This window comes from Carcharodon carcharias, chromosome 13, assembly GCF_017639515.1.
Source record: "Carcharodon carcharias isolate sCarCar2 chromosome 13, sCarCar2.pri, whole genome shotgun sequence".
Classification (NCBI taxonomy): domain Eukaryota; kingdom Metazoa; phylum Chordata; class Chondrichthyes; order Lamniformes; family Lamnidae; genus Carcharodon; species Carcharodon carcharias.
This window is the reverse complement of record NC_054479.1, coordinates 97,049,673-97,074,774: the sequence shown is the minus strand read 5'-3', so window position 1 is coordinate 97,074,774 and position 25,102 is coordinate 97,049,673. Positions and strand designations below refer to the sequence as shown.

The window sequence follows — 25,102 nt, the reverse complement described above, 5'->3', positions numbered from 1 at the left end:
TTTTGGTAACTTCCTTTATAATTAACAGCATGGTACATTGCCTTTGAAATAAATAATTGGCCAAATATCCACTATTTTCACATGTTTTAAGCTCCAGTCTCAATTAGGAAGCAGTGCAAATTTATATTTTCCAAAAGCAACCATCTTGTTGGCTACTCTGATGGAGATTATCAATTTACCCCGGTGCATGTTGGCATAACTTGCATTTATGCAGCACTTTTCAGAATTTTGGGACATCCTGAAGCACTTTACAGCCAATTAAATAGTAATTGGAAGTATAGTCACCATTATAATGCAAAAAACATGGTGGCCAATTTCCACACAGCAAGGTACCACAAAGACCAATATGATATTAGCCAGATAATCCACTTTAGTAACGTTGGTTGAGGGATAAATATTTGCCAGAACAACAGGGAAAATTCCCTTGCTCTTCTCAAAAGATTGGTATGAAATCTTTTACATTGAATTAAAAGGACAGATGAAGCTACTATGGTTTAGCATCCATTCCAAGAGATGGCAGCTCAGACAGTGCAGCACTCACACTATACTGCACTGCATCACCAGCTTGGATTATGGGCTCAATTAGAGTGAAAAATGATAACAGTGTTATCACTGAACCACAGGTGACACCAGTCGTAGAACTCCTGCCTTTGAAAAGGTTTTCACTCTCTAGTGAAGGCCTTAGGCTGTCATTTTGTATCACTAAGTATTGAATTGTTGCTATGCTCTTATTTACTTAAAAGTGGCAAAGAGAGGAATCTTTGTACAGTAAATGCAGAATGCAGTGTAGAATGAGGGAGAAAATTGTCACCCAATCCCACTGAATGTTTAAGGAGAAATTACCTGCCACAATAGAGCACCAACAGTACATATCAGGAAATCTCATGTGCCCAGTCAGTTTCCTATCTATAACATGAAAAGTTATTGGTTGCATGCGCAAGGTTTCTATAAGGACTCAGAAGGCACGGCTTCATACTGAAAACACACACACTGGAAATAAAGCCATATAATTTGCATATAATTTTGATTTAGGGCCTTTGAACATATTTGTCGGTTGATTAATCAAATTGCCAAAGTCTTTTCTTTTCATAAAGCAGTTTCTTTTTTTGAACAGCTCGTGCACTTGGTCAAAATATATAATTGCTCTGTGGCCCTGCAATTTATACTGCTGTTTAGGGACTTGGCAGCTTTTCCAACAGATTTACTTTTGATTTATTTATTTGCACTATCTTGTTTATACCTGATTAAATAATAATAATTCTTTTATCATAAAAGCCAAGAAAATCCAAAGTCACGATTGCACGTAAAATACATCTTAAGGTAAGAATTTGACACAGTTACCGCGATTCCTCGATAAATTCATTTTAAAGCCATTCTATACAGTACAGAAATAGATAGCCCACCCAAAAGAATACTTCTCACACTCATTTGAATTCCTGACAAGACAGACATTGCATCAGTCAGTCATATAAACTGTAGCAACACTCATTATTGTCTATAAAAAATTCCAGAAGCTTTTAATTTCGGTTTTATAACATGAGATAACTATATGAATTATCGCCATATTATTTAATATAACTGTAAAGCAGTCACCTTGCAGGCAATGGATGAAAGCCAGGTTAGATTATTGTTCCATTAATAGATAAAAGTTGCAGTTACAGGGCTTAGACAGTTTGTTTACAAACAATTACCCCATCTGTATGAATATTGTATCATACTTTTGGCACACAACAGCCTGTATCCAAACATAACAATGCAGAGAACTGGCAAAAGCAGACCAATAGCTCCAAAGAAGGTGACGGAACATGACAACTTGTGAAGCCGTGAAATTGGGATCAATAGCGCCTGTTGTTTAGGATCAAAATGGTGTGCATGCACACTTTTGGGGTGAGTTAAGTCAGAGGCCATACTGGTGAGGGCAATGACTTGTGCAGTGAATGATTGCCAGAAATATGTACAACTGGCAGATCATGAGATCAATCAGCTTACAATGCTGGTTTAATGTCACAGAGTCATTTTGGAGCTCAATACTTGAGCTAACACCCTCTCTTAACCTCGCACAACTGAACATGCATTCAGCAGCAGGATGGAATCCCCTCTTCCCCACCAGCGCTATTTAAAAAGCCAAAAGCAAAATACTGCAGATGCTGGAAATCTGAAATAAAAACAGAAAATGCTGGGAAAATTCAGCAGGTCTGACAGCATCTGTGGAGAGAGAAACAGAGTTAACGTTTCGAGTCCATATGACTCTTCTTCAGAGAGACCATTCTTTAAAGAGACTATTGATTCTTTACAGATTACTTGTTGTTTGATTTTTTGGGGGTCTATTGCATTGACTTTACAAGTGTTTGATTCTTTGCATAGTTGTTTAAAGTTGCAAATGTCTACAGGAGTGGCGTGGAAAATGCTGAAAGACTTTTTTGCTGACTTTGAGAACTCTGCGAAAACCAGTTGCTCTTAGAAATGGATGTGCTAGTAACCTTTCCCATTAGAACACAGCATTCTTGGAGAATAACTGAGGTCATGCAGAGCAGGACAAGTTATTGAAAGAGGGAGGAGGAGAGGGAGGACAGCCCTCAGCAAGAGGCCACATTTGCCCAGAGAGCAACCCTCCTATTAGAACTTCAATGAAGAACAGTGTGTCAGATGTCTGCACTTTGATAAGGACATCCTCACTGAACTTGGCCACCGGCATAAGCTGCAACTGTAACTTCAGAACAGGAGTGAGAACTACACTGTCAGTAGCTGTGACTGTGGACATGAACTTTTATGCGCAGACTCCTTTCAGGCTGGTGTTGGAAAGCTTTGCAACATTTTATAGCTTATCACATATCACTTGGAAGGTACAAGTCTTGGTGGAGTAGAGGAACAAAAGGGTCTCAGCATAAAAATATACAAATCATTAGAAATTGTGCCACATGTTAGCAAGGCTATTTAAAAAAGCAAACTAAGCACAAGATTTTATTTCTAGAAGGACAGAATTGAAAACCTGTATCTCACACCATCTGGATGGGGAGGAAGCGGAATTGTTTTGGTTTGCAATACATCTCAGAGTTGGCATGAGGTGCCTGGAAAGTGACATGTGTGTGGTCATTAACACCCTGCACCATGGAAATCCTGAAATCCTCACAAAGTCGTGTTCTTGTTCTGCTTACTGCTCTCTGGCAAGAAAGAATGAAATACATTCAGCTCTCTTGGAATAAAGAGTCTCAGTGCCCTCCTCTACACAACACTGGATTGCAAACTGCGAGATGTTACAAATATCATCAGCTCCAGCCTGGAAGGAGTCCAACACAAAAAAAATTCATCACCACAGTCACCTTCGCAGTCACTGGCAGTGCTTTCCTGGCCCTGCTCTGAGGTGGCAAATTTCAATCAGGTCATACAAACTGTTCTATACTCATGCTCAGATTAGAGAATTGTTCCCTGAATACCCTGGGTGGATATGACCTCCTGTTGAGAATCCTTCTCTCCTTCCATCTCCTCCCCCTCCCAGCAGGTTGTTACACTCTGTGGACTTTAGCAACTTTAATTAACTTTAGTAACTATTAAACACTTTTTTTACAATTACAGCAGCCACCAGTAGAAATCAATCATCAATACCTTGAAAGTAGTTGATGATCCCTTTAAAAAGCTGCTGGAAGCATGTTCAACTGGACAAGGTCATGAGAGGGCATTAGCTGAAGCTTTGAGCTCCAAAATAAAAACATTGGCATAAAATCAGCGTTAGACATTGATTGACATCATAATCTGCCAACTCGGCACACTTCTAGCAGATGCTCCCTGTGCGTGCATGAATGCACTCACCAAAATGGTGTTTGGCATGAGTTACATGACATGTGTGGACGTGTGCCATGGATGCCATTTTGAAGCTAAAATAGCACTCAGTATTGAAAAACAGGCTCTACAGAACCTCTACTAATTCACAAAGGCACTCTATCCTCTTCTGAGTCAATTCAGAAAGACACCACACCTCATCCAATTCTCTGCCCTTTCACCAAAAACACTCGTCTTCAACCTTTCCAGTTCTACTTCCCTTCCAATTTCTTTAAATTTTGCTTGTTTTCTTCCACTTTCCCCTATTCAATCTGGTACTCTCCTTCCCTCCAGTGTTATGCTGGTCCTCTTCATTCTAAATTAGTTAATGCAAATAGGCAATTTCCCTTCCAACTCCCACTCAGTTAATGCTGCTACTCTCCATTCTCTCCCAGTTTACATTTAATTCCATCCATCTAGATGGAATGTTAGTTAAACTCCGTGGAACTTCTTGCCACTCTGATGCTGCCTGTTTCCTTCTGTTTTAATATTGGAGGCTTTAGATGCTCAAGTGGGCACCTGATGAAGATATGTACATTGGGGCCGAGGACAGTTTTAATGGCAGTTTATTGTTTATGGTGAATTTGCCATGTACACACTGACCAGCAAAACCTCTGGGAGCACTTGGGAGCTCCAAGTGATAAGTACAAAACTTATCTTTGTGGAGCCAAGAGGAACTGCAAAGCTTCTTAAGGGATCTGTAAGGAAAGTTTGTGCATCAATCATCCTGGATTGTCCTTGCCTGTGCAACATTTCCAGCTGCCTCTTTACACCCATTTCTGAGGGTTTAGGCAGTAATCCAGAAATGTTCACTATATCTGAATGTTACAAGGCCTCTCAATGTGACTCCCAGGCTGGTGTCTTTCACCTGCTTTCCACCTGGAAGATTAAATCCTCACTCAATATTCTTTCTTCTCCTCAAAGCATAGCTTCTAGCTTCTGCATCATTCTCTCTTCCCTTCAATATCACCCATTTCTCCTTTTCCTCCATAGCCACCCATATGCCTCCCTCTCCTATGTCTCTCATTGCCCCTTTCTCTTAATTTCCTCATCACACTCCCTCTCATTGTTATCCAATCTCCCACCATCTCTATTATACACTCTTCCATTATTCCAAACACTCTCCATTTTAGTACCATCCATTCCCCCTTCCAATTCACCTCCCAGTCCCATCCATTTTTCCTTTGTCATGTATTCTGCCCCTCCTCCCCTTACAATTATTCTGCCTTTTTTCCCTGGCCATACATTTTGTGTTCTCCCCTTCCCAGGCCATACTTTCCATTCACTCTCCTCAACATTTATTTCCCTTGCTTCTCCTCCCTTTTAATTACTTCCTCTCACTCCCTTCCACTCCTCGCTTCCCCTTCTCCTGGTATCCATGGCCCTCCGCCCACACCTACCATAATCCAGTAGTGAATGCATCAGGTAACATGGCCCCAGTGATATCGATTGGGATGCTACCTCTGAAAACTGGAGGCAGAATCTCCCATTCACACCAGAAACAGTAGTTTCCAGTACACAAACTGTCTCAGCTTATCAAGACAATTGTGTGGCAGAGTACATCATCTGAAAGTAATTGGATCTGCCCCCAAATAATCGGCTGAGTAGGTAGTTCATCAGTGCTATATATTTATGATCATATTAAATTTATAATGGACTTTGAAAACAGCTGTTAGTGGTTCTCAAAGTAATTTTAATGGCTGACCTGTCATTTACTGCCTGGTGGTAAATCAAACAAAGTCACAATATTTTTAGTAATCAACTTCCCTAAAGATAAAACCCTTCTATCTATAGTTGGTACTAAGAACGAGAACGTAAAGCTTTGGGATTTCAGAAGTTTTTTTCAACATGCCCTTTTGTATTTTATGTGTAGAGTTTGATGCTTGTAAATGCAAGCAAGCAACTGGAAAAAGAAAAGAGCGAGAGAGATAACGAAAAAAATCGTATGCTTAATGAGTGTGTGCCACAATTTAACACATCAAGTCTTTCAGTTCAAGAACTCCAGGTAAATTGTGGATTGGTTGTAATGAATACAAACTTGTGAAAATGTTGAATGGAATGGGAATCTTCAGGAGTCAGTTACTCTGCAATCATCTAAGATTAAATGGCTTGCAGGTAGCGTGGGACTCGGAACTTAACGAATATAGAAATTTTAAATTTAGACTTTTCTACCAATACTGCCCACTTTAGAGCCTGCCCAATTTTCTGCTGCCATTACCAATGGACTTTGGAAGCAGCTGTTCTAAAATGGATCGGCGTATTTAAATGAGACTTAACAACATGATGACTTCCATTTCCTATTATTACTATTTCATTTGCATTCAGCATATATAATGGAGATCCAGGGTTTCTACAAACTGAGGAAATGATGAAAATAAATCCAAAGAGCCATGTACAAATGTTTTGGAGATTTACCAGGTCATTGTTTCTCCTTAATTTCTGGACTTTTTGTTTATTTTACTCCGGCTGGCTGCTTGGCCGCTTGTTTCCCTCTCCAGCTCAATTTCCTTTCAGACAAGGTGATTGTAAGTTACCATCATGTTTAAGTGTATCCTTGGAAGGTGCAACTGCCTCGTCTTACTTTGCTAGACCTAATGAGGTTGTCAGACTTTAACATCATTGCACTGATGTGCATGAGGCCATCGAGCTGGCACTGAATGTCTTGGCTATCTCCTACTACTGATATGGTCCTTACAGAGCTCCTCCCTCCCTCTCCTGACTGACTTCATGAGAAGCACTTCCACTGAAACTCATCCTTTCTGTAGATGACCTAACCAATATATGAAAATGTTCAGAGCTGGTGAAAATCCAGGTTTTTGATATATAGCCCTTTGAATTACACGCCTTTAATAGTGCAGCAGCCTGCAATTTTAACACTTAAAATGTAATTCTTAGAATCAGAATCACTAATGATGGGCTATATCCAAATTATTTAAGCTACTTTTGACATTTTTATTAACACAGTATATTTCCGGCACCCTCAGTTTTTACTGTGAAATTTGATTGATAATTTGAGGGACAGTGTCTATGTCTGGTAAAGTGCATTCCAGCGATTACAGCATTGCTTATGGATGTGGTTAACTTAACGATCCGAATTATCTCTGAATTTTCAGCATGATAGAGATCTCTGGAAAAACTCAGCAGGTCTGGCAGCATCGGCGGAGAAGAAAAGAGTTGACGTTTCGAGTCCTCATGACCCTTCGACAGAACTTGAGTTCGAGTCCAAGAAAGAGTTGAAATATAAGCTGGTTTAATGTGTGTGTGTGGGGGGCGAAGAGAGAGAGAGAGAGAGAGGTGGAGTGGGGGTGTGGTTGTAGGGACAAACAAGCAGTGAAAGAAGCAGATCATCAAAAGATGTCAACAACAATAGTACAAAAGAACACATAGGTGTTAAAGTTGGTGATATTATCTAAACGAATGTGCTAATTAAGAATGGATGGTAGGGCACTCAAGGTATAGCTCTAGTGGGGCTACCTCTCTATACCTATATACCTCTAGTATAGCTATACCTTGAATGCCCTACCATCCATTCTTAATTAGCACATTCGTTTAGATAATATCACCAACTTTAACTTTAACATCTATGTGTTCTTTTGTACTATTGTTGTTGACATCTTTTGATGATCTGCTTCTATCACTGCTTGTTTGTCCCTACAACCACACCCCCACTCCACCTCTCTCTCTCTCTCTCTCTCTGCCCCCCACACACACACCTTAAACCAGCTTATATTTCAACTCTTTCTTGGACTCGAACTCAAGTTCTGTCGAAGGGACATGAGGACTCGAAACGTCAATTCTTTTCTTCTCCGCCGATGCTGCCAGACCTGCTGAGTTTTTCCAGGTAATTCTGTTTTTGTTTTTGTTTTGGATTCCCAGCATCCACAGTTTTTTTGTTTTTATGATAGAGATCTCTACCTGACGAACTGATATAGCTGTGTAATTTGCAAGAAATTCTGCTTTTTAAATCAAAAATACATATTGAATACTTCAGTTGGAATTGTTAGGTTTGTAGTAGATACCGTACAATTGTACTCTCTAGCCCTAGTTCTTCAGCTGCTGAAAGATCATTTATACATCTGGGGAATGTGGGTCATGATGTGCACTAGGGAATGGTGCTGGGAGTTCTTTGTTTTCCATGTATAGAAATAACTTGGACATGATCACAAGAGAAGCTAAATTGAAATTTGATAATAATACCAAATTAAGAGTTATGGGAAACTGTGAGGAAGCATAGAGGAAATTGTGGGAGAACTTTGACAAGTTAGCAGAGAAGTCAGGGGCTGTTCAATGGGAAAAAAAGGTCTAAGTCATGCATTTTGGGGAAAAAGAACAGTGAAGAAATAATTGCCTAAATGGTAAGTATTTAACACAGTAAAGCCTAATATTGTAGAAACAAAAGTCTTTAATGGTTGGACAGCAGGAAGAATAGGGCCTAAAAAGGCAAATGGTACTTTGGTTTTTTTAGGTACAATTTGGGTTGAATTCATACAAGTCACAAACTATCATGGAGTTGGAATATTATATAGAGTTTTGGAGACCCTGTTATTATAGGAAGGATATTAGAGCCATGGAAGGAGTATAGTAATGGACTGCAGCGGATCAAAAAGTCAGCTCACCACCACTTTCTCAAGGGCAATTAGGGATGGGCAATAAATGCTGGCCTAGCCAACAATGCCCACATCCTGTAAATGAATATAAAAACATAACAAAACTTCACTGGAATAAAAGCAGGAAAAGAGATTATAGCTGTGGAGAAAAGCTTAAAAGATTTTGGCTTTTCATAATAGAACTGAGAAAATAATGAGGAGTTTAGTGAAATTTCCAAAATTATGAAAGTTTTTAAGAAGATAACCAGTGAAAAATTGATGAATTCAAAAAAAAGGGTCATTGCTTGAGAATTATCACTTGAAGAACAAGGAAAGGACTGTGATAAGTTATACAGGGACATTACCCTGGCATCCTCAGGAATTATGCCGTATCAGATTTTAGATATTGCTAGATTTGGGGTCAGGCGGTTTGGGCCATGGGCAGTTCAGGTCAAGCCAGGTTGGGTGGGGTCACAGGTTGCTTAGAGTATGGGATAAAGCAGCACACAAAGTGGCGAAGCCAGTAACCAGTCTGGCGCCACATCACACTAATGCAGCACCTAGCTGAATTGTCAGGGTTAGTTTTTTTTTAATATTACTCAATTAAAATTGATGCATAGAACACTATAAAATTGTCCAGTCTTTGGACATCACTGGTTTTCAGGTAAATGGATTTGAGCTACTCTCCCTGCACTGAAATAATTGTAATGATATACTATACAAATTATACTGTGCTGTGCACTATAGAGTGATAAAATGCAGGTTGGTGGTTATGGTTCCTTGCATAATGAGTTCTTGATCTCCACCTGGCTGATGCCAGGTTGGAGTGGTGAGGGAGGGCAGAGAAATTTGAGGATGGAATCCTTTGCCATCAATAAAGAGGACGGGCAAAATGAATAGGATAGCCAATCTATATTGTTCATATGGCTGTGGCCTTATTGGAACCTTGAGGATAGGTTTGCTGAGAAATGATGTAATGGGGATAATTTTCACCCTCATCACTTGATATGTTTAAATGGCATAGCAGGTTACCCTTTCTTCATATAACCCATGGATTTTCATTCTATCTGGCAGTGAAGGTGAAAATGACTCCCACAAAAGGAATGCAAAGAATGGGCCAAAAAAGAAACAATTTAGCATCTGTCCTCTGGCCATCCTGATCATGTTATTTTGAAATATTCCAGAAAATCTGCAAACAGTTCCATCAGAAGATTGATAACGTTGATGCAGAGCGCTATGACGCTGAAGTTAAAGTGTCCAAGAATGCCAAAGAGGTGAATCAATTAGATCTCTTTTCACTGAAGAAAACTGGAGCTGTAAGCTCTTGAGGGTCAGATCTAAGAGTATGGATAACAATATATTCTATTATATTTAGATCGAAAGCTTAAACCAGAAGATCTTAGATCTCAAAGGTAAATTCAAACGTCCCACCCTACGTCGAGTCAGAGTATCTGCTGATGAAATGCTGGGTGCTCTAGCGGAAACCACTTGTAAAACTTCCCTGGATTTGAGATCAAACCTAAAATCAGTGAGAAAGGAAGAGGAAAAGGTATGGAGCTGCTAAAACATCACGCACTGCTAATAATTATCAATAGCTTTGGTTATCTTATATTTAATTACAAATATTTCACTTTAGATTGTTTTGGACATTCAGTTTCAGTTCATACTAAAAGTGAATTCTTATCTCCATTTTATAGTTGCAGTTTTAGAAAAATATTGCTCTGAATATATTGCCAAACTTATTGATGAAACTTCTGTACTCTGTGGTCTGCTTTACGTATCTTGTTTACAGGTGAATATCATAGAAAGTGTGTTGTTCTGAATGGCAGAAAGGAGCATCCAGTGCTGACAGATTCTATATTCTCTCTTCACTATTTCCTTTCTCCTCCTTTTGCATTCCTGTCTACACCTACTTTTTTTCTTTTTTCAAGTCATTTCTTGTTTCATCTCATTTCTCTATCCTTTTCACTATTTGAATTGTTTTCATTCTTTGTGCTTCCTCTATCAGCCCTTTTCCTTCATGTGGGCTGGATTTTCCTTAAGTGGAATTTAGGCCAGTTGGGCAATAGTTTCAGCAGGAAGCCCTGTCTACTCTGAGGGCTTGGCCTCAGGTTAGCATTGTGTTAGAGGACTGCAGGTGGAATTTGAGCACCCTGGGGCAGCCAGCTGACTGATTCTGGGGCCCTGCAGTATGACACAGCCTGGCCAGCTGACAGGCTAGAAGAAGGTAAGTCCATGGTGTTGGAGGGGTGTTGCAGTCTCTAAGGTCAGACAAGCGCCAGGCCCAAGTGGCAACAGCCTAGACTGACTTTGGAGCTTAAGCTGTGGAGCTTAAGGGGAGAGATCCTGCTTCTCCTACCTCACAAGAATAAATGTAAACGTACCTGCTGGCTCCTCTTCGGCCCAGATGCCGTCTGATAGGGGGCAGCGTGAGCGAGGCACACATTCCATCCAGTTCTAGCCTAAATTTGTAATGGAGTTCTATTGATGACTCAGGGCTCCTATTTAAACATATCAATTTACTGTGCCATGTCTTCAGGCAGCCAAACTGGCTGCCTATTAGGTGGACCCCAGCAAAATGGAGCTGGTCGGGGTAATCCTGGGAATGGGGTAGAAGTTATTTTACACCATTTTCATAGCATTACCATCTATTTCCGCTGGGCAGGAGGCCTCAAAATTCAGCCCTCTATCTCTTCAATTTCTGGCTTTTTCTCATTTCTTTCTGCTGCATCTCTTTTTGTCTTTTCTCGTCATCCCACTCAAAGTAAGAACACTGACAGTTATGCAAATATTATCACAGGTCTTGATGTGGACATGTGTTTACTGCTGTTCCTTGGCCCTCTTGGTTATTAAGTTTAAATCGAATTTAACCTTATTGCCAATAGAAAACACATGAGCAGAAATTACTTTCAGACCTCCCACTACTGAATCTCTTAAAATCTGATCAGGTACGGAGAAATAGAGAGTGAGGATAAATGTAGAGCAAAGTCTGTGATGTGTTACGGACAGAAGGGGGGTTAATTTAAACTGATTTCTCCACTCACTACCTGACCATAAACAAAAATGTGTTTTTTGATTTTTGATTTCCCCCTTTATAAGTGGTAATATATTTTCCTCAACCCTAGAGTTTTGGAGTTATCTAATCCTCTATTAATAGCCCCACAGTAAACTCAAGATAAGGTAATGTAAGAGGGGTAGTTCATTTTACACACACACACAAAACATGGAAGCGGTTTTGCAATGTCCGCTCCTTTTGCATTCATAGAATAAAAGAGGGATAAGGGAAAGAAAGGGGTTTAGGGCAAAGACCACGATAAAAATAAGAATTATTGTTTCGCATGAGTCCAGAGTCCAGAATCAATGTTCAGGGGAGGTTCTTTCCAGTGGCTTTGTCTGGCAGAATTCTTGGCCTTGGTCCTAGGAACTCCGTTGCAGTTTGAGTCTGTTGAAGAAGCCGCAAGTATTCTTGTATACTGGGTATTAGTTCACTCAGTAGATGTACTGGGGGATGGAAGAGGAAGGTCTAGGATCAACTGAGAGAGGAAGAGGTGTCAGGAATGGGGGAGGGGGGAATGAAAGTGTCGGGGGAGGTTGGGGGTGGGAAGGAGTATGGGGGGGGAGGAGGGGGTAATGGGAGAAGACCGCAACTGGGGAGGTAGGTATAAAATGGGAGGAAGTTGTAAGAGAAGGAGTTCAGAGGGGAGGAGTGCATAGAGGGGAGAGAGTCCATGTGGAGGAAGGAGTTGGGAAGTGGGAAGGACTAAGGGTGGAGGAAGATGTAAGGCTGGGGGAAGAAGTAAGGGTGTCTGAAGGAGACAGAAAGGGAGAAGGACTAAGCGGGGCTGGAGTCCGGGGGGGGGAGGACCAAGTGATGGGGGCGGAGGACGAAGGGGGAGGGAGGGGTGTCCAGGGGGAAGGAGGGTGGGGGGGCAATGGTTCCAACAGGGGGAGGGGTTCAAGGTGGGGGAAGGGGTCCGGAGGGGGGGACGTCCAGGTGAACGTGCAAGGGAGGGCTCTGATGAGTCCATGACTGCCTCCTGGGGAGCGAATTGAGGGTGGGCATGCAAAGATGGAATGGTGAGAATGACTGAGGGGAAAGTGAGGCGGTAGGGTGAGGGTTCAACGGTAGCGATAGAGAGGACTGCGAGGGCAGTTGTTGGGGCCTCGGAGGCAGACACAGAACCTGGGGGTGGGAAGTAGGAGGTCGGGAAGGTGAATGTGGATGGGTGGGGTTTTCGAGAAGGAAAGAAATGTGTACATTCACCTGGACATCCCTGAAGGAAGGGTTGTGGCTGGTAGGTTACGGAGGGAAGGTGGAAGGTGATGCCAGGGGGGTCAACTGTGATGGGGGAAAGGTAATAGTTGACTGGGGGAGGGGAAAAGATGGGGGAGCTGATGAAAAAGCAAATCCACACCATTGGTGTCCAAATCGAAAGTAAAATGACAGTCATGGTGGGCAAGATCAGGTGCTGCCACGGGAGTGTGATCATTGGGTGGACGGAAATGCAGGTCAGCTCAGATGGGCAACTGAAAACAAACCGCAGCAGGCAGCATTGAAAATGTTCAGGACATTAAGATGAGTCTGATACATGAATGATCCACATGCATGGGAGAGAGAGCTTGCACAGGGCCCGAAAGGCTCTGCCACAAACACACTTCTCTCTTTAGAATCACTCATTGGCCAGCTGCTCCCTCGGCGTTGACAGAGGACGAGTGTGAGGAGCTCATAGGCAAAGGGGACTCGGAGGGAGAGAATAGCCTCTGAGATTCCCAGGGTGTCCAGCTGCCACTCCTTAAACCTTCAGATGTCTGAGGGCCCTGGCCTGACTCTTTGAGGGGAAGGAGCACCTGAAGAGACATCGAGGTGCCCCATTTCTCTCTCGTGTTACCACTGCAGGAACTCACCCATGGCTTCTGCGATGGAGTGCAGGTCTGCGCACATCTCCCCATTCTGCTGGACCAGGGTCTCCATGGCGTCTGCCATCCTCCCTATGGAGACCTCCATCCATCCACATGTGGCCACCACTTCATCAGAGAGCGGGCAGACACACTCCTCCAACTCATGTGCCACTCTGTTGAGGGATTCCAACAGCTCTACGTGATGGTCCCGCGCAATCTGCTGACCCTCCAGGATGAGTTGGAATGCCAAATCCAGAGGCTCGTCATCTGACTCGGACCTCACAGGTCCCCGATCTCCAGCAGTCCTCCAAATGCCAGGGAGCTCTTTCAAAACTGCCTCCTGCTGCTGTGGACATGTGTCTGTGTGGTGACCACCAGATTGTGAACCTGAGCCTGCTCTAGATCTAGATCCCACCAAGGTATACGTCTCTGTGCTGGTGCAGGGTATGGGTAAGTGCTGTGATGGGTCTTCCTGGCTGCTTATTTCTGAGGAATTGGCTGGCTGAAGGTGTCGGTCACTTGGCGGAGCTCCCTGTGAACCAAAATAGAGATAATCAGTGCATGGTAGCAGAGTCAAGAGGAGGAGACAGAGCACTCACATTTGCGTTGAGAGAGGGATGATGTGGTGGAGGGTCCTCACCGAGGGTGTTTGCTGCTGACCTCACTGTCACCGCAGGCACGGTCCATGTCCTCACCAGTCAGCACGATAGCACACTCCTCAAAGTGAGTGAGGGGTCTAAGGTGGGCCACTCCACCCCCGGTCTGAGACCTCTTCCTGCTGATGTGAGCAGGCTTCTCCTGCATGGAAACAGATGGAGAGAGTGTGAGCAGGACGCATGGCACTGCGTGGAATGTTTATGTGGTAAGTGGAGCCATGGACAGAACGAGGACGTGAGCTTGACAGGGTACAACCCTGATGGAAATGTGAGGGTGCATGTGAGAGTTTGTGGTGTTGTGCCTTGAGATGTGAAATCCCTATGGATGTGTGATGGATTTGTGAGTGTGTGAGTTGAGAGTGATGAGAAGATTGAGTTACTCTGGTGGAACGGATGAGACCATTCATCCTGTAGCGGCACTGGGTAACTGTCTTTTGCAGGTCATTGACGCTGACCACTGCTGCCACCACCTTCCATGCTGAATTGGTGATGCAGCTGCCCATCCTGTAGCCAGAGTGGGGTTAGAGGACATCACGGCGGGTCTCCTTAGTGTTTAAAATGTGCTCGAGGGAAGTGTCACTGAAGCGGGGCGTTGCAGTCTTTTTGCCTTTCGGGGCCATCCTGTCTTCAGTGCGGCAGTCGTGGGGTAGAAGCACTGAGATGTGTCCGCGCAGCTGCACCTCAAATGTGATGCCCAGCACGATGAAGCAGCGAGGTGATGGCATGGCAGTCAAAAGCCTGCCATCGGAATGGTGTTTTTCACGGGAATGCACAATTAATGCGGTGGGTTTGGGACAATACGGCATGAAAAGCTGTCATTGCAGGTAAAACATTTTATGCACTACTTATCTCTACTTTGATTCACCGGGAGCTCTACCAAGAGACTGACACCCTCAGCCAGCCAGTCCCTCAGCTCTATCCAGGTCCTCACCTCCAGCCAAGAGGATATTAGGGGCAGAATTGTCCCAGATTTGCACTAAGTGCGGTAGTGGGCGGGGACAATTATGCCCCTTGTGTTCTCATATTTCTTTCATAGAATTATTTTGCAACCTATTAACCATTGTGTTTTTCATTGAAACTATGAAAAGTAGAAACTCTTATTTGATCATACACTTTATATCATTCATTTTTCACTAATGTCATGGAATGGAATTTCTGGGCATCTTCTATCTTAGGAAATACCTGGTGGGATTTCCTGGACCCATCGCGGCTGGAGCAGAAAATATCGCGACATCGGAAAAATGTGTTTACTGCCATCTTAAAAGCAGTCCGGGATCATCCACTCCGGCTGTCAATGGTGGGTTGCAATTCCCACCGTGGCATGTTGGGAATGTCATTTTAATATATTTACATCTCATTGGAAGGACTGCTCACCGAAATCATCCCCCCACCCCAAGCTGGATCAAGAGGGCACAGCGGCTCCAATTAGACTGACATGTTTCACAATGGTATATAACCAATGTGCACCTGGCGACTTGCATTTCACTCGTGACTTTGAGGTTCATTCGTCTACCTTACATCACACAATGCGCATAGCAACTCAGATTCAGCGCCAGGCTTCACAGGCAGCACCACGTCGCTTTCAGGAGGCTGTTAGAGATAAGTTTCTACCTGCCGGACCAGAAGTAAGGTGCGGGTGGCTTTTAATGTTCTGCAGGCTAAGGCATCCACTGGAGAAGGGGGGAAATGGGTCTGGGGCAAGGGAAGGGGCTGCAGGGCAAGGACTAAACTGGGGGTAAGAGTGGGGAAGGTTGCACTCAGACACATGACTGTGAGGTGAGGGGGGCATGGCAATCGGGCAGTGTTCTCAGTGCCAGCATGGGGAGAGTCAGTTACAAAATGACATAAGCAATTTTGGGTCAGAATGGGAGGATTGCCAAGTGAAGAAATGCTCCAACGTTGAGCTTGCAAAAACTGTCCTTGTCCCGCTCCAGGCAGGGGGAGGACACGTCAGTCCAGTTTCAGTCATGCCCAGGATGTTGTGCTCAGGGCGTTGTTGTAACACCATGCGCATTGGTCCAGGGGGGGATTCTGGCATCCTATTGGGCCGCTGATGGCACACTCAGTCAGGGGAGGCATCTGCCCCATCTTTAGATGGAGAATAGGTATTGTGGGGTCATTCAAGGATGTCAAAAGGGGGGGTATATGTCAGACTGTGTAAGTGCCCTCAAGGTGGGTAGGAGTGAGGTCCACATGGGGCATAAGCATATCTACCTCACCACGTTCCGCAGGTAATAAAGGGATATCCACCACAATCATGATGGGATCAAGGAATACAGGGGGAGGATTGAGAGGTTTTTGGAGGGAGGGAGGATTTTTCGCACTCAGACAGGAAGGGTCCAAGCTGGTTTGCTAGTGAGACCTCAGCACTACCATCTTCCAACTTGCAGCAATGGAGCAGTACAAGATTAAAATGAGGAGGTACTCTGCTGTTGAGGGCTCTGAGGGCTGACTAGAAAGCAGATGCATGCACTTTGTGGTGGGGGGGTGGGGGGGTGCAATTAAAGGGAATTGGGAAACTGAAGCTATGATGTGTTTTCATGTAAAATTAATCCTGCAAAGTGGCACTAATTGATCTCCTTGTATTAACCCTGTGTTCACAGTATGGCGAATCCCCAGATAACGCACTCCAGTGCTCTTGGATGACTGGACAAGCTTCAGGTGCATGTTACAATTGCGGCATTGGCAGCTTCACAGAAGAGAAGCCTCAGGCGTCCCTCAAATAATCTCAGTTCTTGACTAAACATTTTCCCTCATGTGTATTCCAACGGGTCTGTGGCATTCCAATGTAGTGAATGAGGATCATGTGCCTGGGCTGAAAGCAACACATCAAATGCCTGGCCAAAGCAATCTCATAGCAGTTGGTCATGTAAAGTTGGCGGCGGTGGTGGGTGGGTGGGGGGAAGGGGGAGGCGCACCTTGAAACAAACCCTGCACTAGCCTGGATTTTTGGGGTGACTAGTTTCTGACACTGGAACAAAGCCCTTGAAGCCACATTCACTGACACTGACGAGTCATTGACAGAAACACGACCTTTGCAGACTGATGCTGACTCAAGTCTGTTTCTCATTGATACGGCAGAGAGGAAACCATCAGGAAGATAGAGCCTGCCTATTGCTGCCTGCATAATCGCATAGAGGCAGCAGAGAAGAAGGAGAAGATTGTGATGGAGGCACCAGTCTCACCAAAGGGAGAAGCTAAACCCTCAAAACCAAGGGGCAGCAGGTCCCTCTTCAGACACACAGGATGAAGCTCACAGAGATGTCATGTGTGGGGTCACAGGAAGAGGGATTGGGATCACCTGGACACTCCTGGAGTCACCTGGGTGGCTGGACCAGGGGTGTCCATCTGCTGGTCTTCCTCCCAAATGACTCCTTGAGGAGAAGGGACAGCTGGAGTGAGATCGAGTTGCCCCCGCCTCCCTCTCACGTGGCCACTGGTGGATGCTACTAATGACTACAGTGATGGAGTGAAGGAAGGATGTCCTGGACCAAGGTCTCCATGGTGGCCTCTATCTTGCCAGTGTTGACCTGTGTGCGTTGACATGCTGGTGCTGTCACCTCCATCTAGACACAGATGGACTCCTCCATCTGTTGAAATCTGAGGAATGCACCTAACATCGCTTCCTGATGTTCTCATGACTGTCGCTGCAGCTCCATCAGCTGATTTAGGACCCAGTCTGATGGCTCGTCATCTGACTCGGACTCAGCAGAATCATAGCCTCCAGCAGCCTTCTGAGTGCTAGCGACCTTGGATGCCCTTGCCTCCCCGCCTGTTGTGGACCAGACTGTGTGCTGTGCTCACCAGGTTGTAACCCAGAGTCTGCTCTAGAACTAGGTCCCACCAAGATGCGCCAGTGGAGGGTGTGGGTGAGCTCTGTGACAGGTTTACTGCTGTGGTGTCCTCAGATCTTCATCTGAGGTGAAGACGGGGCTCATGCTCAGGGCCTAGCTGGTTGAGGCGCTGGGCGCTTGGCTGAGGTTCCAATGAAAGAAAGTAGAAATAATTAGTGCATGGCAGGTGACTCTAAAACAGGACAATGCACTCACAGTATGGTTGTCTGAGGAATGAGCTGGTGCAGGATCCTCATGTGTGTATTTGCCACGACCTCACTGTCACCACAGGCATAGTCCACAAACTTTCCAGTCAACTCAATGCTCGGTTTTCAAATTGAGAGGGGACCTTGAGTTCTGGCACTCCCCCACACCTGGTCTGAGACCTCTCCCTGTGACTGTGTGTGATCTTCTCCTGCATAAAGACAGATGGGGAGAGTGTGAGCAAGATACATGCCAGGGCAGATGATGCTTGGCATGTGTGGGCGGTGAGGGGAGCCGAGGACCAGATGTGGATGCGATCTCCAGGGAAGATAAGCCTAGATGGAGATGTGAGGGGGTGTGTGGGTGGATGGTGATGCCCCTTCAGCTGGCAGTGAGTGAGGTGTCAGTGAATGTGTGATGGGCTTGTGAGTTGAGAGTGATGAGATGGTTGACTTACCCTGTTGGCACAGATGAGATCATTCATCCTCTTTCTGCACTGGGTGCCTGACCTCTTCTCTGCAGTGTTGGCACTGACCAGCTATGCCATTGCCTGCCAAGCTGGACTGGTGACCTCCTTCTGGACCTCCTGGAGCCAGAGCTGAGGTAGAGGACATTGTGGTGGGCCTTGACTGTGTCCAAAAGGTATTCCAGTGACTGAATTTGGGGGCTGCCATGTTCTTGGCTTTTGGGGCCATGTCTTCAGTGGAGCAGTCCTGGGCTGCAGACACTGAGAACACTGCATGGCTGCACTTTAAATATGGTGCCTAGAGTGAGGAAGTGGTGAAGTCGAGGCGGAGCAGGCAAAGCAGAGGCTGCCTGCCAGCAATCTGGCGTGTTTCCTGTGCTTACATATTCAATGAGGTGTGAAGCGGACAATATGGCGTCAAAACCTGCCATTGCGGCTGGTGGGTAAAATGTCAATTTTTCACACCTGTCACTGCATTTAGTGCACTGAGGAGAAAATCCCACCATCAAGTTTCTTAAGTATTTAATAATCTTTGTTTATACTTAACAATTCCAAGGTGGAACTCTACAGCAGAACTGAAAAAATGTGCCCAAGGAAGTAACTCATACTTCAGATGTTGTAGCAACTGTATATTTGGCAATCTTAATCTATCTTCTGATATTCCAGAATATTAAATATATATGTTCAACAACCAGTACATAAGGCTAAAGAAACCATATGGCATGGTCATGCTTCATCTTATGATGAAATTTGATTTAATATATATTTCATTCTATTCAAAGGAACCAGTTGAAGTCCATGACTGGCGTAAGAATGTAGAAGCAAAGTCTGGGATGAAAGGGAGAAAGAAGATATTTGATACAGGTGCTGCTCCTCAGTAACAGGTATGCATCCAGGAAACAGCTAATTCTTTTCAGCCTCCATATAATTAAAGAAAATTCCTTTAGGTGAAGCAAAAGCAGAAGCTTGAAAATACACAGCAGGTATTTGAAGGAAAAAGGCAAGTTAAATGTATTAACGTAAAGTATTTCATTCTGACCTTAGGGAGCTCAATCTTTACAAGGAACAGACCATGCTAGAGAGGTGAGATTGGTGGGGCAGTGCAGGCTGAAGGTTAGTGGAGGATCACCTAGACAGTTGTTATTGTCATTATCTACGACATGATCAAACAACCAAATTCTTGCACGCCCTTTTCTATCTCCCCAATCCTAAAGGGTTCATTCTTGCTCAGACCTTCGTTTCATTTAGAGCAATCACGCAAAAGGGGAAAATAATAATGGTAAGGACAGTCCCTACCAGCTGGATGAGGGAGGAGAGATGTTGGAGGAGGATAGCATTGTCAACTGTGTTGAGGATTGCAGGTAGTTTGAGAATGAGGAAGGATAGTTTACTACAGTTGCCATCACATAACATGTCATTTGTGACTTTGAAAAGGCTATTTTAGTACTGTTGGGGGAGGAGTGGGATGCAGAAACTTGATTAAAGAGATTCAACCACGGAATTGCAGGAAAGATGGGCATGGATTTAGAGGCAGCAACACATTCAATGAGTTTGGAGATGAGACGGTAACTTGCAAGCAGGGTCAGGGATGGATTTTGTGAGGAAAGGGTTGATAAGTTTGGATTTCTTTAGTGCCTCTCATATACCTCAGAATGTCCCAAAGTGACTTACAACCAACAAGTATTTTTGAAACATAGGCACAGTATAAGACATCACATCTATGTAAACGCTCTGAGCTCAGTTTCCAAAGATGTGCAGCAACTGACAGATATGACTTTGAAGTCAGCTACATTCAATTGTGGTGGCATTATGGAATTTTTTCTTCATTGTGGGCGCTGATGAAGATTATGGTAGCTACATGAATCTGTAATAGTCACCCATCTGAGAAGCAGTCAGTGATCAGATGGTGACTCTACCTCATTGGAACCACAGGCTGATGCCCTGGTGGCAATGGGAGACAAATCTAAAAGATTCTTCGCACTGGGTTTCAAACACTGGGATCTCGCTTGCAGGCTGCTACATCAAATGGCTTTCAGGATCTGATAGCTACCCTTACACCAGCTAGGCTGCTGATCGGTGAACACTGGTTCAGAACATTTAGTAGAATGGTGATGAGGCATAAAACTGCTGTTACTCAGGACAGAAACTCAGGCTGGGCATCCAGGTCTTCCCCCTCAGGACACCATGCAGATGACACTAGACTGCCTGGGCAACACTTCAGGGATATAGACAATAGTGGCTTCTTCCCAGGACCAAGCTGTCATGAGAGGAGAGCCACCTCAATCTATAACTTTTATAGCAAAGGAGTATTCAACCAACTCTCTCAATGCTGGTTCCCCCTGGTTACACCTAAGAGCAGTACTAGAATAGGAGAAAGGAAGGCACATGTTTGGACACTCTGGCAAAGCACAATGTTAAGAGAAAGTGGATTTCCTAATTCTTTTCCCAGCTTCACATAAGTTAATGCTCCTTCAACCAAGAAACAGATCCTGGAATATCACATCACATTAGACCTCTTCGGCCCAAATGACCATACAAGCCTAAAACATATGCTTGAATGAGTGAACATGAAATAAGTATACATTCTCTTCTTTTAAACTCATTTGATTTGGGCATCACTGGCAAGGTGGGCATCACTGGCAAGATGGGCATTTATTGCCCATACTTAAACATTTGAAAGCAGTTAAAAGTCAATTACATTGTTGTGGTCTGGAGTCATATGTAGGGTTTACTTGGTAAGGACGGCAGATTTAAAGGACATTAGTGAGCTAGATTTTTTTTATATGACATTGCAATAGTTCCAAGGTCACTATTACCAATGCTAGCTTTTTATTTCAGATTTATTTAGTTAGCTCAATTCAAAATTCCCCATCTACGAGGGTCAGATCTGAACTCATTCTCCTGATTATTAGTCCAGTAACATAACTGCTTTGTTAACACACCCCCAAGGGTCTTAGTACAAATGTTTTATGTTCACTTTTGAGTTCTTTGTAATCATAGAATCACACAACACAGGAGGCCATTAATCTTATCATCCCTGGGCTGGTTCTTATTGGGTAAGTCCCAATCCCCCTGCTCTTTCCCCATAGCACTGCAAATGTTTCTTACTAAAGGAGAAGATTTAATCAAAATTCAGGCCTAATGTCTGAAATTATTTGAAGTGACCGGAAAAACCGCAATGAACTTTTGAATATTGTTTTCGCATTTGTGCCATAGGTACAGAATGCTTTCATGGCATAACATACACACATTACAATATGACAGGGTGTGTACATTGTAGAGTGGGTTGACATGCATCTAGGCGGTTGGCTGGGTTAAGTGGTAATTGTACTTTTGCTGTTTTCCTACAGTCCCATTGTCTTGGCTACAGTAATGCAACTCATGATTTTCATTGGTTGGGTTACTTCACATGGAGTATCTATGCTGATGGGTTAGGTTGTCAGTAGCAGTCGGCCACTAACAGGAATCATATTTTGAAGCGTTAAAATATCTTGATTCAGAATTGGTGAATACATCATTTTCTTCATGCTGAGGTACTTGTCGCAATATTTCTGTTTGATGTAACTAGGTGCAGGGTGACTGGAAAGCTGATCTGTCGTGGCCTCTCTGGGATGCCACAATCAGACCACATTTAGCAGGGGGCCCAGGCAATCACAATGTCAAAGACTGGAGTTCTGAACTGTGCCTGTCTTATAATTAATTTAATTGTGAACAGCACGTTAATATAAATCTCATTGTATAACATTGTTTCCTCCCCATTTAACAAATTGGGATGTCAAAGTCCCATCGTAACATTGAAGAGGATGCGGTAGATGAGGCTCATTTTCAAGATGTTAGCCTAAAATCTCATCCCAATAGAAGAAGATGCTCCGTCCACATTTTTGTTCAGGCATTGCCACATTTCAATTTATAAGCCTAAATATAGTCTAATTTACAGTGTATGGTTTACTTTACATCATAATTCTGTTATTTCCACAGATGTAATTTCAGATATAGAAACATCAGTATGTTCTAATATAGTCACTTTAGATTTGTATATTGGTACAAATTTTTCCTTAATGAGAGAAAAAGTGATATACTCCTTGGTGGAATTTATTCAGTTTGTTATCACTATTTTCCATATATGTATATTTGCTCAGTAAGAAACTGGAAACTCAAATGAGTTCATATGGCCTCAATTCCTTTGAACAACAAATAATGGGTGCATTTCATAATTCACCCCCTGGGGGCAATCTACAGGGAGCAGATTGCAGGTCTGCTTTGAATGTTATTGCATTGATTATTATTCTTAATTCAGCTAGTGTAAAAGTACTAACAGACCTATTCAAAAGCATTAACTAAAATGTAGTATTCTACAGATAGCTAAGTCCTACTAAAAATGGTCACTTTCAGCAAAAATATTGAAATGAATCACACCACACCTGCAAACATTTTGCAAATAATGCCACAGCCTTTTTTGTCAAGCCCTACACTAACCTAAAAATATCTTTCTTCACTCACAGCATCTATATATGGATCGCAGCTGTAAAAAGAGCAACTGGTTATTTCTTGAACCTGCAAAGATGCCAAGCTTTGCTGGCAAACAGTAATTGGTTCCTTAATATTTATTCCAGGTCTGCTGACGAAAGCTTGGAAATCACTCAGTTGTTATTCACAATTTATCACAATCAATCTCAAAAAAGATCAGTTAATTAAAGATCATTTTGGAAAGTGGATCCGTAAAGGGAAAGTTTATCTGAAAGACGGGATTCCAACTAAGAGAAGCCTCATTTACAAGGCTGCATGGTATGTTCAATAAGAACAGTTGCTGGATGAGTCTTCTGTGTACAAGTTTATGAAAATGATGATGAAGATGGAAAACAGATGATATTAACTCCCTCAGCACAAAGAACTTTTCAACTTTTAATATAAGTACATATTTTCCTTTCCTAGAAAAGAACTCATGTAGCATTGAGAATTGTACTGAAGTAAATCTAGAGAATTGTACAGAACCAAAGAATTCTACTTAATTCACAGTTTTAAAAAAAACATCCTGGTAATGTTCTAAAATTTATTGATAAAGTGTGACTCAAATCGCAAAGGACATAATTGCTACAGAGTAAACAATTGCTTTGGTTTCTTGGAAGAAATTCAAATGTTTGTGAAATATTTCAAAGGCCCACAGTTTGCACTTAATTTACAATCTATATATTGGTGATATTTTAGTATAATGATTCAGAAATCAGCTGTAAAAGATAAATGTTATTGTTGGACTGTCATGATCTCAATAATGGCAACTGTCCAATATTTTTAAAATATATAATTGCTCAGTTCTAATAAATGTGTAAATATAATAGATATCATTTTTGACTTATTTTTAAGAAAAACCTTTATTTAAACAATGCTATAGGTATACATTGAACATTTTGTGGTTTGCAAGTCCATGTAATTATGTGTTAAACTGAGTTATAAATGTAAGAGTGTACACCAAGAGGTCATTAGGTTGTTAACAAGGGCATAAGGTGAGCAGATAGAGAGTTCTTGCCTACAAGATAATATCTTTCTTTGTATCATGGCAATTATTAGATATAAGGTGAATGAAGAGGAGGGAGTGTCAGGAAAGTTGTCATATCTCCTCCTCCACTTTATCTATAAAACAACCGTAAAATATGTCAGAGAAACTCATAATCAAACTATATAGAACCAGAAATTCATCCTATTTGGTGATCTTCCTCATGTGATAGGTAGGCCCAATGCCCACCTGTTGGCATTTACATTAGACTGGCAAGCTGCTTGAGGATCCTGAACAAGCATATACAGCTCACCAATGGAGGCCACTTGAATTTCTGTCAACTGCTTGACACACAGCTAGGCCTTCCAGCAGGGTGGGGAGCATAAGCTGGGTGGAGGGCTGACCAGAAAAGGACAACTGGGAGGGGGGCTTGACTGTGAGGAGAGGGGCATTTCAAAGAGGCAGTGACTAGGAAGGGGAGGGGGAGAGGATGACCATGAGCAGTTTGGGAGAGGGAGGGAAGGGACAATCCAGAGGAGGTTCAGGTAACTATTGGGAAAGGGAGCTATAAGCACGATTGAAGGGAAGCTGAGGCAACGATTGGGGAGAGTAGTGAGCAGTGGGTGGCAGTTCTGAAGAAGTTATATTGGACTCTGTTAACTCTGTTTTTCTCTCCATAGTTGCTGCCAGACCTGCTGAGTTTTTCCAGTATTTTCTGTTTATATTTAAAAAAAGGACCTGCTTTTCCTGGATGTCACCAACTTGGCAGTTGATTTCAGGGCAAACCAATTAAATAAACAAGGCAGCAGAAAGCTGAAAACTCTTTTATTTGCATGTGCACCAGGTGTAATGCCTGTTTCAGGTAAGGGCCCTGGACAGTACTTTTGAAACCAATACCAATGTGGAGATGGCACACTTCTCGAGCAGGACATGCTCGCATATATTACTTGTCATACTGGAAGTTATAGTATCTGTTTTACATCTGTAAGAAGCATACAAAAACATCAGATTTCAAGACCAAAATGTTCTGGTCAGGTCATAACTTGAATACTGTGCCTAATCCTGGTCAGGGAGATATTCATTTTTTGGAAGCAATGCAGCAAAGAGCAACAAGGCTGGATCTTGGTGTTAAAGCTATGAGTTTAAAGGAT

General features: G+C 43.2%; 1 protein-coding gene across 2 annotated transcripts in view; it reads left to right on the top strand.

The window, feature by feature from the left end:
- Positions 1-23,793, top strand: part of LOC121285768 (troponin I, slow skeletal muscle-like) — a 30,792-nt gene extending 6,999 nt beyond the window's left edge. The window contains exons 4-9 of one of the 2 annotated variants that reach the window (XM_041202562.1): positions 1,276-1,320; positions 5,690-5,821; positions 9,587-9,676; positions 9,778-9,951; positions 19,243-19,344; positions 23,074-23,793. In XM_041202562.1, the coding sequence (XP_041058496.1) occupies positions 1,276-1,320; positions 5,690-5,821; positions 9,587-9,676; positions 9,778-9,951; positions 19,243-19,341 (540 nt within the window). In that variant the 3' untranslated portion in view covers positions 19,342-19,344; positions 23,074-23,793. Of the gene's footprint in view, positions 1-1,275; positions 1,321-5,689; positions 5,822-9,586; positions 9,677-9,777; positions 9,952-19,242; positions 19,345-22,962 lie in introns of both variants that reach the window. The other variant, XM_041202563.1, reaches the window with a different exon arrangement.
- The last annotated feature ends 1,309 nt before the right edge of the window (positions 23,794-25,102 follow it).